General features: G+C 40.0%; 1 protein-coding gene across 2 annotated transcripts in view; it reads left to right on the plus strand.

Annotated features, from left to right (window-relative positions):
* The window catches only part of INTS4 (integrator complex subunit 4), a 118,932-nt gene that overhangs the window by 66,536 nt on the left and 38,385 nt on the right, over positions 1-14,011 (plus strand). For both annotated transcript variants that reach the window (XM_045483872.1, XM_045483874.1), the window contains 2 exons: positions 6,449-6,654; positions 13,401-13,543. In XM_045483872.1, the coding sequence (XP_045339828.1) occupies positions 6,449-6,654; positions 13,401-13,543 (349 nt within the window). The remainder of the gene's footprint in view (positions 1-6,448; positions 6,655-13,400; positions 13,544-14,011) is intronic.

Raw genomic sequence — 14,011 nt, forward strand, 5'->3', positions numbered from 1 at the left:
ATATATGCTTAGTATGGAGCCTACCTTAGAACTCCATCCCATGACCCTGGGGTCATGACCTGAGCTGAAATCAAGAATCAGACACTCAATCGACTGAGACACTCAGGCGCCCCATTCATTCCTGTTTTCTTTTAGTCTTTTTCTCATTTCATTTTGGTATTTATCGCTTTGTTTTGGAGTTAACTCATCTTTTCTTATGCAATGTGTAATCTGATTTTAATCCCACCTAGTGTATTTTTCATCTCAGACATTGTAGTTTTCATTTGTACAAGTTCACTTAGAATTTGGTTTTGTTTAGGGGCGTCTGGGTGGCTCAGTCAGTTGAGTGTCTGACTCTTGATTTTGGCTCAGGTCATGATCCCAGGGTTGTGGGATTGAGCCCCGCATCGGGCTCCATGCTCAGTGTGGAGCCTGTTTAAGATTCTTTCTCTGACCCTTTCCCCAACTTGTGTATACTCTTTCTCAGAAAAAAAAAATAATAAGAATTTGAGTTTGTTAAGTATCTCATACATATCTTCTTAATCTGCTTGGTCTTTAACTTTGTCAACAGAGAATACATTTACAATAACTATATTAATGTTTTTGTCTGCTAATTCTACAATTTGTGTGATTTCTGTGTTCATTTGGTTGATTGATTTTTCTTCTCATTATTAATTATATTTTCCTACTTCTATGCATGCATAGTAATTTTCAATTGGATGCCAGCCATTGTGAATTTTACTTTATTGGGTAATGAACATTGTTATATTCTTAATAAATACTCTTTTTTTTTTAATTTTTAATGTTTATTTTTGAGAGATAGGGAGAGATGGAGTGTGAGCAGGGGAGGGGCAGAGAGAGAGGGAGACACAGAATCCAAAGCAGGCTCCAGGCTCTGAGCTATTAGCACAGAGCCTGACATGGGGCTTGAACCCATGGACTGCAAGATCATGACCTGAGCTGAAGTTGGACGCTTAACCGACTGAGCCACCAGACGTCCCTACTTATAAATATTCTTGAGCTTTGTTCTGGGATACAGTTATTTCGTGTCTTATTTTTAAGCTTTGTTAAGTGGGACTGAGGCAGAATTTAGTCTAGGGCTTATTTTTCTCCCAACTCAAACAGACTCTTCTGAAATAGTGGTAGACCATTTATGAGTTTTGGAGATTTTTCCCTCTAGTCCCGTTTATTGGTTCTTTCTCAGACCTCAGATAGTTTCTTTACGGATCAGAACTCAGGTGATATCTTTTAGAAAAAAAATTTTTTTTAACATTTATTCATTTTTGAGAGAGAGAGAGAGAGAGAGAGAGAGGCACACACACACAGAAGCTGAAGCAGGCTCCAGGCTCCGTGCATTATGAACTCTATCCACAATGGCTTTTTCAGACTCCCAGCTCTGTCTTCTCAACTCAGGGGGACCTGGAATCTGGAAATTTCCCAGATAGTAAAGGGGTATAATTCTAGAGCTCACCTCATTTATTTCCTTTCTCTTAGGGATCACTACCCTTTATTTATCTTATGTTCCAGTGTATTGAATACTGTTGTTTCTTTTTCTTATCTCTGTTTTTAGTTGTTTCAGACAGAAAGATAAATCTGGCCATCTTAGCCATTAATAGAAATTCTGCAAAGCTCTTAGAATTTCCATAATATGATGCTATCTATGTCACGTAAAAAAATGTCATTGCTTTGAGATGATTGACTACAACCTTCTCATTTTTAGTAAGGGTAACAGACCAGGGGAGATAATACTGATTGTCCAAATTTTATGGTAAATTTGTATCAAGCTTAGAACTCAGGTCTTGAAAATGCCTATAAAAATTACCTCAGAATAGAACTTCTTAGAAGGGCAAGAAAATTACTTTTTTAAGACAATTTTCTGTTAGAAGATGTAAGAATTGGATTATCTTGGGGCGCCTGGGTGCCCCAGTGGGTTAAACCTCTTACTCTTGATTTCGGCTCAGGTCACGATCTCATGGTTCACGAGTTCGAGCCCCACACGGGGCTCCACGCATGACAGTGCAGAGCCTACTTGGGATTCTCTCTCTTTCCCTTTCTCTCTGTCCCTCCTTCCGCCCCACACTCTTTCTCTTTCTCAAAATAAATACCCCCCCCCCAATTGGATTACCTTATCTAGTTTGCTATTAAGTTTCAGTGTATTAGTACCTTCCCCACTTTCCTACAGTTTGCATTACACTGCTTTGCTCTTATGAAAGACCTACATCAGTACCTGTTTTCGTTAACCAAAAGAAATCCAAAGAGGAGTTCGTTTTCATGAAACAAGTCCTTACCATACTCATGTAAGTCTTTTGTAAAAGTGAAGTGGCATAAAGTTAACTTTTGGAAAGTGAGGGATATGTGCTTTATGTTATTTCAGCTTGTGAAAGGTTTTGTGGTAACCCTCTACTTTTGGATAATGGGAAGCCTGTATATAGAAATTAGGTAAAAGCAACTCTGCTTTTTTGTTCTCTGTGAACTTGATACTTGAATTACACTTACATAGTAGGTCTCTCTCTCCCTCTCTCTCTCTCTCCCTCTCCCTCTCTCTCCCTCTCCCTCCCTCCCTCTCTCCCTCTCCCTCTCCCTCTCTCCCTCGAGAGAAGTCCAGTTATTAATACACATTTTATCTTCAGACAAGTAACTGGAGCCTATTTTATTTATTAGTTTTTACTCGTGTTTTTGCTTTGTTTAGTTTTACAATTGAATTTCGTCACTATTAATGTTTATGTGACTTAGTTCTACATAAGTTTGTCAGTAAGGTTTAACTAAAGGAACTTTGGAAAGTGAGTATCAGGTATGGCAGCTTTCTGTTTGTTTATTTTTAAAGTTTTATTTATTTTGAGATAGCATGAGTGGGAGAGAGGCAGAGAGAGAGGATCCCAAGCATACTCACACTGCCAGAGTAGAGTGCGATGCAGGGCTTAAACCGTGAGATTATTATTATTATTATTTTTTTTTAATATGAAGTTTATTGTCATATTGGTTTCCATACAACACCCAGTGCTCATCCCAACAGGTGCCCTCCTTAGTGCCCATCACCCACTTTCCCCTCCCTCCCACCCCCCATCAACCCTCAGTTTAGTCTCAGTTTTTAAGAGTCTCTTATGGTTTGGCTCCCTCCCTCTCTTTCTTTTTTTTCCCCCTTCCCCTCCCCCGTGGTCTACTGTTAAGTTTCTCAGGATCCACATAAGAGTGAAAACATATGGTATCTGTCTTTCTCTGTGTGACTTATTTCACTTAGCATAACGCTCTCCAGTTCGAACCACGTTGCTACAAAAGGCCAGATTTCATTCTTTCTCATTGCCACGTAGTATTCCATTGTGTATATAAACCACAATTTCTATATCCATTCATCAGTTGATGGACATTTAGGCTGTTTCAATAATTTGGCTATTGTTGAAAGTACTGCTATAAACATTGGGGTACAAGTGCCCCTATGCATCTGCACTCCTGTATCCCTTGGGTAAATTCCTAGCAGTGCTATTGCTGGGTCATAGGGTAGGTCTATTTTTAATTTTTTGAGGAACCTCCACACTGTTTTCCAGAGTGGCTGCACCAGTTTGCATTCCCACCAACAGTGCAAGAGGGTTCCCGTTTTTCCACATCCTCTCCAGCATCTATAGTCTCCTGATTTGTTCATTTTGGCCACTCTGACTGGCCTGAGGTGATATCTCAGTGTGGTTTTGATTTGTATTTCCTTGATGAGGAGTGACACTGAGCATCTTTTCATGTGCCTGTTGGCCATCTGAACTGTGAGATTATGACCTGAGCAGAAGTTAGACCCTTAACCAACTCAGCCACCCAGGCGACCCACAGTTTTCTAATTTTGTCATACTTATAAAATTGGGGCAAATTAGGGACATGTTTCTGAGAATGAAATGAAGCCTTATTTCATTGGCTGTGGACTCTAGTATCACACATATTTTTATTTTATTTTTTATTTTTTTCAAACAGGAAAATTTAAGTTAATTTTGAGAGAGAGAGAGAGAGAGAGAGAGATTGAACATGCATGTTCACATGGGGGAGGGGCAGAGAGAGAGAGGAAGAGAGAGAATCCTAAGCAGTCTTCGCACTGTCAATACAGAGTCTGATGTGGGGCTTGAACTTAAAACCATGAGATCATGACCTGAGCCAAGATCAAGAGTCGGACGCTTAATTGACTGAGCCACCCAGGCGCCACATCACACACATTTTGATTCCTCTAGTTCCATGTTCTGCCTCTCATTTGGGCCTTTGTTAATCTGGTTCCTCTACTTAGAAAGGCTTTTTCCCTTTCTTTAGACTTAGCAACTCCCTTAGGTATTGTTTTAGAGGTCACTTGTTTCAGAAAGTTGCCTCTGATCCTATTGAGTGGGCTACATACCTCTGCTGTATTTTCTTACACTCCCTCTACTTTTCATTGTACCACTCATCACTTTGTACACAACACTTTGTAATACAATTAACTATTCTTGTCTGTATGCCCTGGGAGACCTTCTCTTTCTTGTTCATCTTTGTGTCTTCAGTACTAAGCACAAAGCTAATAAGTAGCAAAGCCAGGATCTTATTACACATGTTAAGGCACCCAAGGATCAGTCTTTTTTTTTTTTTTCCTCCCCTCTGGCATAGCTGATTCCTTTGCTCTGAACCCTTAAATAGACTGTAATACATACATGTCCGTCCGTCCGTCCTTCCTTCCTTCCTTCCTTCCTTCCTTCCTTCCTTCCTTCCTTCCTTCCTTCTTTCCACTGGAGGGGGTGGGGGAAGGGAGAGAGAGAGAGAGAGAGAGAGAGAGAGAGAGAGAGAGAGTGTGTGTGTGTGTGTGTGTGTGTGTGTGTGTGTCAGAGAGAGTCAGTCTTAAGCAGTCTCCACACTCAACATGGAGCCCAGTGCAGGGCTTGATCCATGGCTCTGGGATCGTGACTTGAGCCGAAATCAAGTGTCAGTTGCTCAACTGACTTAGCCACCCAGGTGTCCCAAGACTGTAATACATTTCAGCATTCCAGAAAGTCTAGTAGAAATAGTTAACTTACCAGATTACGCATACAAAGTGAAACACCAAGTTTCTTTGCTTTTGCTTGGAATTGGCATCAGCTCAGGTCTCTACTAATTATCTCCCTCTGATCAGAAGTCTCTGTGATTCTCTTTGTGGATTTGTAAGAGTTACATGTGATTTAGTGTGACATAATGGGTAAAGCCCTAGGCAGAAGAGCCCACAGTTAATAGATTTGGGTCCATCTCTGGCTTTCTTTGTAATTATTAGCAATTTCATGTTTAAATTACATTATTATGAAGTGTAGTAAATCCTTCCCTTCTGATGAAAGGAAGAATTCATAACTACCAAGAACAATATGCGTCGTCTCCCTTTAATGTAGTAACTCTGCTTTTAAAGTGTCTATAAAATCTTTCTTATACAAAAACAAATTATATTTGTGAGTTTTAACCACAATTTGAGTGGTTTATTTTTATTCCTTTTTTGGAACTGTACATTTTGTGGCAGAACCATGTGGGGACCAGGAACAAAAGAAGCATGTATGGAAATCTCGAGAGCATTGTCTATAGCTTATTCATCTCTCATCTTTGTGTCCCAGCACAGGGCCTGGCATGTAGTACACATTCAGGAAACATTACTAGTGAATGAGTGAGGGGCTTCCTGAATTTAGTGGCTTCACTGTTACCTGTTTGGGGCATACAAAAAGAAGACATGCCTCTGTTTTCAGAGTGCTTATAAGACCCATACCTATGCTGTAGCTGATACCTACTAAGCTTTTAACATATATGCCAGGCAGTGTGCTATATGCTTTACCTGTATTATGTCATTTAGTTCTCCTAACTACTTTGTAAGGAAATGAGTATTATATCTGGTTAAGAGGGAAAAAATGAGGCATTTGGAAGTTACTTATTCAAGATCTCCCTCCAAGTTAATGGAGGGATTACTCTTCACAATTCACTGTGAGATCTTTCTCATTCTAAAGCATGTATCCTTAGCCACTGTGTGATGCTAGTCTAGAATCAGCAGACCTGGGTGTACTAGTCTTATCTGTGTTCTTACTCACTTTAAGGCAAGTTTATTCACTTTGCTGAATCTTATTTCTAAAATGCGAAAATGATACCTAGTCTGTTTTAATCCTAATGTAATATAAAATCTGTTTCTTTTTTTTAAAGTACTGAGTGGAGTACTGTGGTTGGAGTACTGAGTTAAATAAGAACTTTAGTTTTCAGGAAATTCACTTAATGGAGACAGAAGTGTGACTTGATCACATGTCTCCAGAGTCAGGATCTAAACCTTAGTCCCTCTGACATCAAAGTCTTTGTTCTTAGGTCACCGTGAAGGTGGTAGCCAAATCTGTGGGCATGGAGGCGATCTTCCAGAGAGAGCTTGTCAAGTGAGAGGAGTAGAAAGGGAAAGACGAACCTGAACGAGAAAGAATCCTTGGACTCGTCCCATGGCTCTTAACCTGATGTGCGGTTTTATTTGTCTCCTTTTCTGTAGAGGTCCGCATTGCTGCTGTGGAGGCTCTCTGCATGCTGGCCCAATCTTCACCCTCTTTTGCTGAGAAGTGCCTTGATTTCCTGGTCGACATGTTTAATGATGAAATTGAGGAAGTACGTCTGCAGTCCATACACACCATGAGAAAAATTTCTAACAATATCACCCTCCGAGAGGATCAGCTTGACACCGTCCTGGCTGTGTTAGAGGTGAGTCTTCAGTTTGTTACTCGTTTCTTCACCAGTAACTACTGAGTGCCACTTTTTTTTTTTTAAACCAGGCATTGTGCTAGGTACTGGGGATGCAGTAGTGTGTAGGCAGCGCCATTCTGTCTTTTTAGTACCCAACTCTGCCAAGTGCAGAAGACTCGCTGTTAAACAGGAAACTAAAAGAAAGCTTAGAATGGCTGTGATGGGGAAAACACAGGGTTCCCCGAGGATACTGACAGGTTGTGACCTGAATTGTCTGAGGTAAGGTTGGGAGGTGGGGAAGGAGGAAGGACTGCTGTAATGGACACTTGAAGGAGGAGGACTTGGTGAGACCCTTTCTTAGGAAGGGATGACGCCAGTGGTGGGGGTGGAAGGGCACCAGGGGAGCAGTGTCTATGGATCCAGAGGTAAGAGTGAGTATGATGCATGTGAGGAATTAAAAGGCATTCATTGTGAAGTAGCATAGAGCTGAAGTAATAGAAGCAGGGAGAGAAGTGGTTACAGATAATTAGGGCAGGAGCCAAATAATGAAGAATTCTTTTCAGCCTTTGATTTGATTTAGTTCTTCTAGTGAATCATACGATGTTAAAGCAGAAACGGATCTTAGGGAATAGACTCATTCAACCTTGGAGTTTTACAGAAAAGAGTAATTTGTGTGAGGTCACAGAGCTAATAAGTGGCTGTGCCAGAATAAGAACACAGATTAGCCTCCCAGGCTGTACAATTCTCTGTGGTTCTTGAATTATATTGGGATTTTATTTGTGACTACTGAAGCTTTTCAAAATACTAATAAATGAGATTTGGTCTCTGGTTTCTTTTCTGGTTTCGTTCGGTTTGGTTTTGGTTTTTCAGATACTGTGAAAGGGGTAGCTATTGGATGTAGTCATTAGCACTTGTTACAGATTTCTGCTATCTACTTCAGAAAATGGATTGGGTGCTTTGATTTTGAAGTTTCCTATCAATTTTCTCAGTTGCTCAGCACTTCTGGTAAGCTCTTTCCTGAATTTTAAGTCTGTATCTATAGTTTTTCATGTGTTTTTTTCCTCAGAAGACAAGCTAGCATTCTGTGCATTGTTCTCCGTGGGTGGGCCTTGCAACCTAGCCCCGCCTTTCCTTTTTTGCATTCTTTTCCACCATTCCTCATCTTGAACTTTATAGTGGAGTCACTCCCCTAATCAGCATGCTTTTCCTCACCATTTTTCTTTCACTGTAAGTTTTCCCCCCCTGCCACTTTTCTTTTCCTTTTTTAGCCACTTCTCACCTAGTAGACTCATGCTTATTCTCAGGATCTGCATCAGGCAGCATATTCCCTAACCTACCCACATCAAGTGGGTTAAGTAGCACTCCTTTGTACTCCTGTGTCACCCTGTGTTTAGCATAGATCAGGATGTTTTTTGATTATTTAATTCTTTATTTCACCAGACTGAGAACTTCTTAAGGGGGCAGGATCCTGGCTTCTTTCATTTTTTTATTTCTAGTGCGGTGCAGTGTCTGACACAAGTAGATGCTCAGGACATGTTTGCTAAGTATCTGAGCTATGTTCCAAGCAATGTTTTGGTGTACAGAATTGTTCACAGGGCCAAGCATGCTTATGTATCTCTTATTACAGTTTTCACATTTTCACATTTTATGATTAATGGCAGATGTTATCTCACCTCCCTGATGACATCAAGAGCTACTTTTTTTTCATGTTTATTTTTATTTTTGAGAAAGAGAGAGAGATAGCACATGCCCATGCACAAGCTGGGGAGAGGCAGAGAGAGAGGGAGAGGGAGGATCAAAAGCTGGCTCTGTGATAACAGCAGCGAACCTGGTGCGGGGCCGAACTCAACAAACCGTGAGATCATGACCCGAGCCAAAGTCCGGTGCTCAACTGACTGAGCCATCCAGGCGTTCTGTGAGATTATGAGCTCCTTAAAGAGAGTGGCCATGTTGTACCCTTCATCATATTCCTTTCAGGGTTCAATGTAGTAACATACACTTAGTGGATGCTTAGTAAACATGTCCTAGAACAGATCTGCACAGCTCAGCTATATAACTAGGAATTTCTTAAGAAACACAGTCAAAATTATTTTCTTATTACTTTGAATATAGTTTTTCCAATTTATCAATATAGCTGCCTCCCATCAGTGGTGGTGATTTGTTCATATGGGAAGCATTGTGTCTAATGGTTAAGTTCATGGCATGTAGAACCAGACAGATTGGAATCAACCTGTCAGTCCTTGTCTTTGGTCTTTCCTTTTCACCTGGGTTTTTTTGTTTTTGTTTTTGTTGTTGTTTTGTGTTTATTAACCACCTATTATGTGGTAGGCACTGTGTTAAGGAGGATACAGTAGTGAGCAGGAACCATGGTGCTGCTCTCGTGGACCTTATAATTTAGGTATGAGGGAGGTAGACAGATACAACATAATGAAGGTATAGTAATAAGCTGAGTGAGGAGCTCATGACAGAAAGGAGTGAGGTCTCATGGGAGTATGTCATAGAAGCACTTGGTCTGTAGGGGCTAAGGGGGTGCAGCAAGCAGGGAAGGCTTCTGAAGCTGATCTCTGAAGAAGGAATTAGGCTCTCATGTACATGGCAGGAAGAGTTGGGAATGCGGGGTATAAGGCTATTCCAGGAAGAGGAGCAGCAAGTCTAGAAACTGTGGTAGGCAGAAGCATGGGCAGTGGAGGGACCAAAAGAGAGCTGGCTGTACAAAGAGCACTTCGTGTGTGGTATGAGATTAGGCCTGGAGGTGAGTGGGACCAGCTCTTGTAGAGCTTTGAAAGTCATATTAGGTGGGCTGTCTGGGTAGCTCACCCACAAGCTCCGACTCTTGATCTCAGCTCAGGTCATGATCTCACGGGTTCCTGAGTTCAAGCCCCACATCGCTTGTCTGCGCAGAGCCTGCTCAGGATGGTATCTCTCCCTTTTTCTGCCCCTTCCCCACTTGCACCCTCTCTCTGTCTTTCTCTCAAAATAAATAAATAAACTTAAAAAAAGAAAATCCTATTAAGAGAAGAACACCTGGAAGTTATTCAGGGTGTCCTACCAACTTTGTGACTTTGGACAAGTTATTTATTCTCTCTGGTCCTTGGTTTTCTCAAGTAAAAAGTGAGGATAATTCCACATATTCATTTGTTTCTTATGAGAATTGAAAGTGAATTCATGTAAAATGCTTGGCATGTTAGTAGTTCATAATATTGATAAAGTCATTCAGAAAATATTTCCTGATTTATTTTTTACGGAGTCTGGTTCTGTGCCAGGTTCTGAGGATGTGAAAGACAGTACTAGTTCTTACCTCTGAGTTGCTCACGGTTTTATAGAGAAGGCAGAAGTATAGATCAGTAATTACAAGATAGTATCAAAAGTAAGCTAAGGAATGACATTCTAGCCAGAGCGATAGCATATGGCCACAGATGAAGGCTGGGAAGGCCGAAATGGCACAGCATGGACAGGGATGTTGAGAAGTTCATGTGGCTCTGAGGGAGAAATGAGCAGAGAAGCGATTGTGAAGGACTTTGTATGCAGTGCTGGGGAGCCTGAGCTTTGCCCCACAAGTGTGGGGAAGCTAAACGAGGTTCCTAAATAGAGCAACGACATGGTCAGATGTGCTTATTAAGAAGCGGGTCCAGGTAACTCTGCGGAGTGAAAAATTGAGAGACCTGCAGGTTGAAGGAGGGTTTCTGGAGAATAAAGAAAGCATGTTTCCAACCCGACTTTGGAAGCGTCCTCTGATTGTTAGGTTTTGCTATGTGGATACAGACATATCCTTTAAAGTTTTTAATTTGATTTCTTTCACGTATTAAGTAAAACTTAATACTATAAAACTTATAGGAGAAAATATTTGTGACCTTGGATTAGACAAAGATTTCTTAGATATGACACCAAAACTTAACCTGTAAGAGAAGTAACTAGATTAAATTGGACTTTATCAAAACTTAAAAGCTCTTCAGAAAGACACTTTTAAGTAATTATAGAAACAGCACAACAACGTAAATGTATTTAATGCTATAGAACTGTACACTTAAAATGTATGTTGACTAAAAATGGTAAATTTTATGTTGTGTTTATTTTACTACAATACAGAGAGATAATGGGATCAGATCAAACATACATAATGCCTTTAATATATACACTGTACAAAAAGGTGAGGGTGGACTTGGAAACAAACATCCATAGAGGGAAGGTGATGTGAAGGCAGAGAGAATGTCATCTATAAGCTAAGGAATGCCAAGGCTACCAGAAGCTGGAGAGGCCTGGCACAGTCTTCTTCATAGCCTCAGAAGGAACCAGCCCTGCTCATACCTTGATTCTGAACTTCAGGCCTCCAGAGCTAAGGCAGTAAATTTCTGTTTTTCTAAGCAAAAGGAAAAACCTGGTTTTGAAAAAACATACCATAGACTGGCAGAAAATATTTGCAAAACACATCTGATAAAGAATATGTAAAGAATTCTCAAAATTCAATAATAAACCATCCAATTACAAAATCAGCAAAAGATTTGAACAATACTTAAGCAAAGAAAATAAATAGTGGCAAATAAGCACTGCATTAGTCATCTTTCGAAGATTCTGTATATAATAATAAGTAATGATAATAAATAATCAACTTATTTTGGAAAGTGGTAAATTAAGGAATCAAGCATTAATCCTTCCTTTTCCTATACAAATTGAACTTCATGATAACCAGCTAGTTGATAAGGGAAGTTTCTCTTTGTAGAAGTTTTCCATTAATAAATAAAGAAGAATGATAATGATAGGACTTGTGCAGCAGTTTTACAACTTTAGTGAATTAGTAATCGGGGCAGTGATTACCAGTGGTTACTAACATCACAAAAGGGAAACAGGTGTCATATCGTTCCTGAGGAAAAACACCGTACCACCTGTGAAGTGGTCTTATAAGAAAAACATCAATCTGATCAAGCCTCTAAATCTAACTACCATCACAGGATATACAGGGAAATATTACTGGGCAGGAAATGTGAGGTATTTTACATATTAAAAGATGCTTAATGGCACACCTAGGTGACTCAGTCTTTCAGCTCAGGTCATGACCTCATTGCTCCTGAGTTCAAGCCCCGCCTTGGGCTCTGTGCTGACAGCTCAGAGCCTGGAGCCTGCTTCAGATTCTTTCTCCATCTCTCTGCCCCTCCCCTGCTTGTGTTCTCTCTCTCTCTCTCTCTCTCTCTTTTTCTTTGTTTTTCTCTTTCTCTCAAATATAAAATAAAAAAAATGTTAGAGAAAAAGATGCTTAAGGAGCATATTACCCAGTTGTAACGTGTGGACCTTAGTTGTATCTCGTCTAGAATAAACAAACTTTTTAAGTTAGAGAAATTTGAATATTGGCTGGATATTTGATAATAAAGAATTATTAAATTTTTAGGCATGATACTGGTTTTGTGATTTTTTTTTTAAGGTAAGGAATCAAGGCACCTGGGTGGCTCAGTCACATGAGCATTGGACTCTTTTTTTTTTTTTTTTTAATTCAGGTTAACATACAGTGCAGTATTGGTTTTAGGAGTAGAACCCATTGATTCATCACTTACCTGTAACACTCAGTGCTCATCCCAACAAGTGCCCTCATTAATGCCTATCACACATTTTGCCCATCCCCTACCACTGACCTCCCTTCCAGCAACCCTCAGTTTGTTCTCTGTATTTAAGTGTCTCTTATGGTTTGCCTCCCTCTCTGTTTTTATCTTACTCTTGATTTTGGCTCAGGTCATGATCCTGGGGTAGAGGAATCGACCCCCAAGTCAGACTCTGCACTGAGTGTGGAGACTGCTTAAGATTTCTCTCCCCCTCCACCCCTCTCCCCAGCTCATATGTGCTCTCTCTCTCTCAAATAAAAAAAATAAATTAATAAAATAAGGAATCACTTAGAAAATATTTATGGAAATGTGTACAAATGAAATGATATGATTTCTCTGGCTTCAAACCAGTCTGATTGGGAGGAGTGGATAAAGTTATAGATGAAACAAGATTGGCTATGAGTTAATTGTTGAAACTGAGGGATTTATTATGTCTATTTTTGTATACATTTCAAATTGTCTACATTGAAAAGTTTTGAAGAACTGACAACAAATGGTATGGAGACAGCCAAGAAGAACAGAACTGATATGTGTATGTTTCTTTTAGCATTAGGAAGTTGTTGGTGACCTTTTCCAATCATTTTAGTGAGGTGGAGCAGGTGTTGGGGATGGAAGAGGCCATTTTTCTAACACCGCCTTGTAGTACTCTCTTTTTATTTACTCTGCTCTAGCCACATGGGCTTCCCTGCTATTTTTCAAACATGCTTCCATTTCATGGTCTTTATGTTTGCTGCTCCCTTTCATTATCCTAGGTAAAATACCCCACCTATCTGAGTATTCTTACCTTGAACTTGCTTTATAGTTTCTCCAGAGTACTTATCACTGTCTGACCTATATAGTTATTTATTTTTGCCTTTTCACTAGAATGAAGCTCCTGAAAGCAGAGATTTGATTTCAGTTGATGTTATGTCTCTAGCACTTGGTGTACATCATAGGTGCTTGATAAATGTTTAATAAGTGTTCAGTAAATGTTGAATTTGTATGAATGAATGAACCAATGAATGAATTCTTCAGATCTCAGTTAATTACCTCTTCTGTGAAGTCTTCTCAACTGCTAGTCCCTCCCCTCCCAGAAAGTTGAGAGACTCTGTATCCTGTAGTCCCATTGTAACTTGTACACTCTCCCATAATGAGCTAATCCACAGTGACTGCTTTTAATATGATCTTTTTTTAAAGGATTCGTCCAGGGATATTCGAGAGGCTCTTCACGAACTTTTATGCTGTACTAATGTTTCAACCAAAGAAGGGATTCATCTTGCACTGGTGGAGCTGCTGAAAAATCTAACCAAGTACCCCACTGATAGGGACTCCATATGGAAGTAAGGACTTTTTGCTCATTTGTTCACTGAGTCCAATAATGTGGTAAATGCACAGTATTGACATTATTCAGTGGCTCATCATAGATTAAGGGTATGACTCTCAATTTTGCCTTCAATTTCGAAACCTGACTCAACTGGACATTCAAGAGTCTAATTCCTAAATTGAATATCACATTTTAGATTATTTATTTGTCCATCCATCTGCCTAGCAGATAATATGTGCCTGCTACCATATACTTACTATGTGCCAAGCCCTGTGGTAAGTGTTAGAGGTACAGAGATGAGTTGATTAGGTTCCTTTTCTCCTACATAGTGTTAACCACTTCTTTGTCTCTTTTTTTTTTTTTTTTTTCCAACGTTTATTTATTTTTGGGACAGAGAGAGACAGAGCGTGAACGGGGGAGGGGCAGAGAGAGAGGGAGACACAGAATCGGAAACAGGCTCCAGGCTCTGAGCCATCAGCCCAGA

Source organism: Leopardus geoffroyi, chromosome D1, assembly GCF_018350155.1.
Source record: "Leopardus geoffroyi isolate Oge1 chromosome D1, O.geoffroyi_Oge1_pat1.0, whole genome shotgun sequence".
Taxonomy (NCBI): Eukaryota; Metazoa; Chordata; class Mammalia; order Carnivora; family Felidae; genus Leopardus; species Leopardus geoffroyi.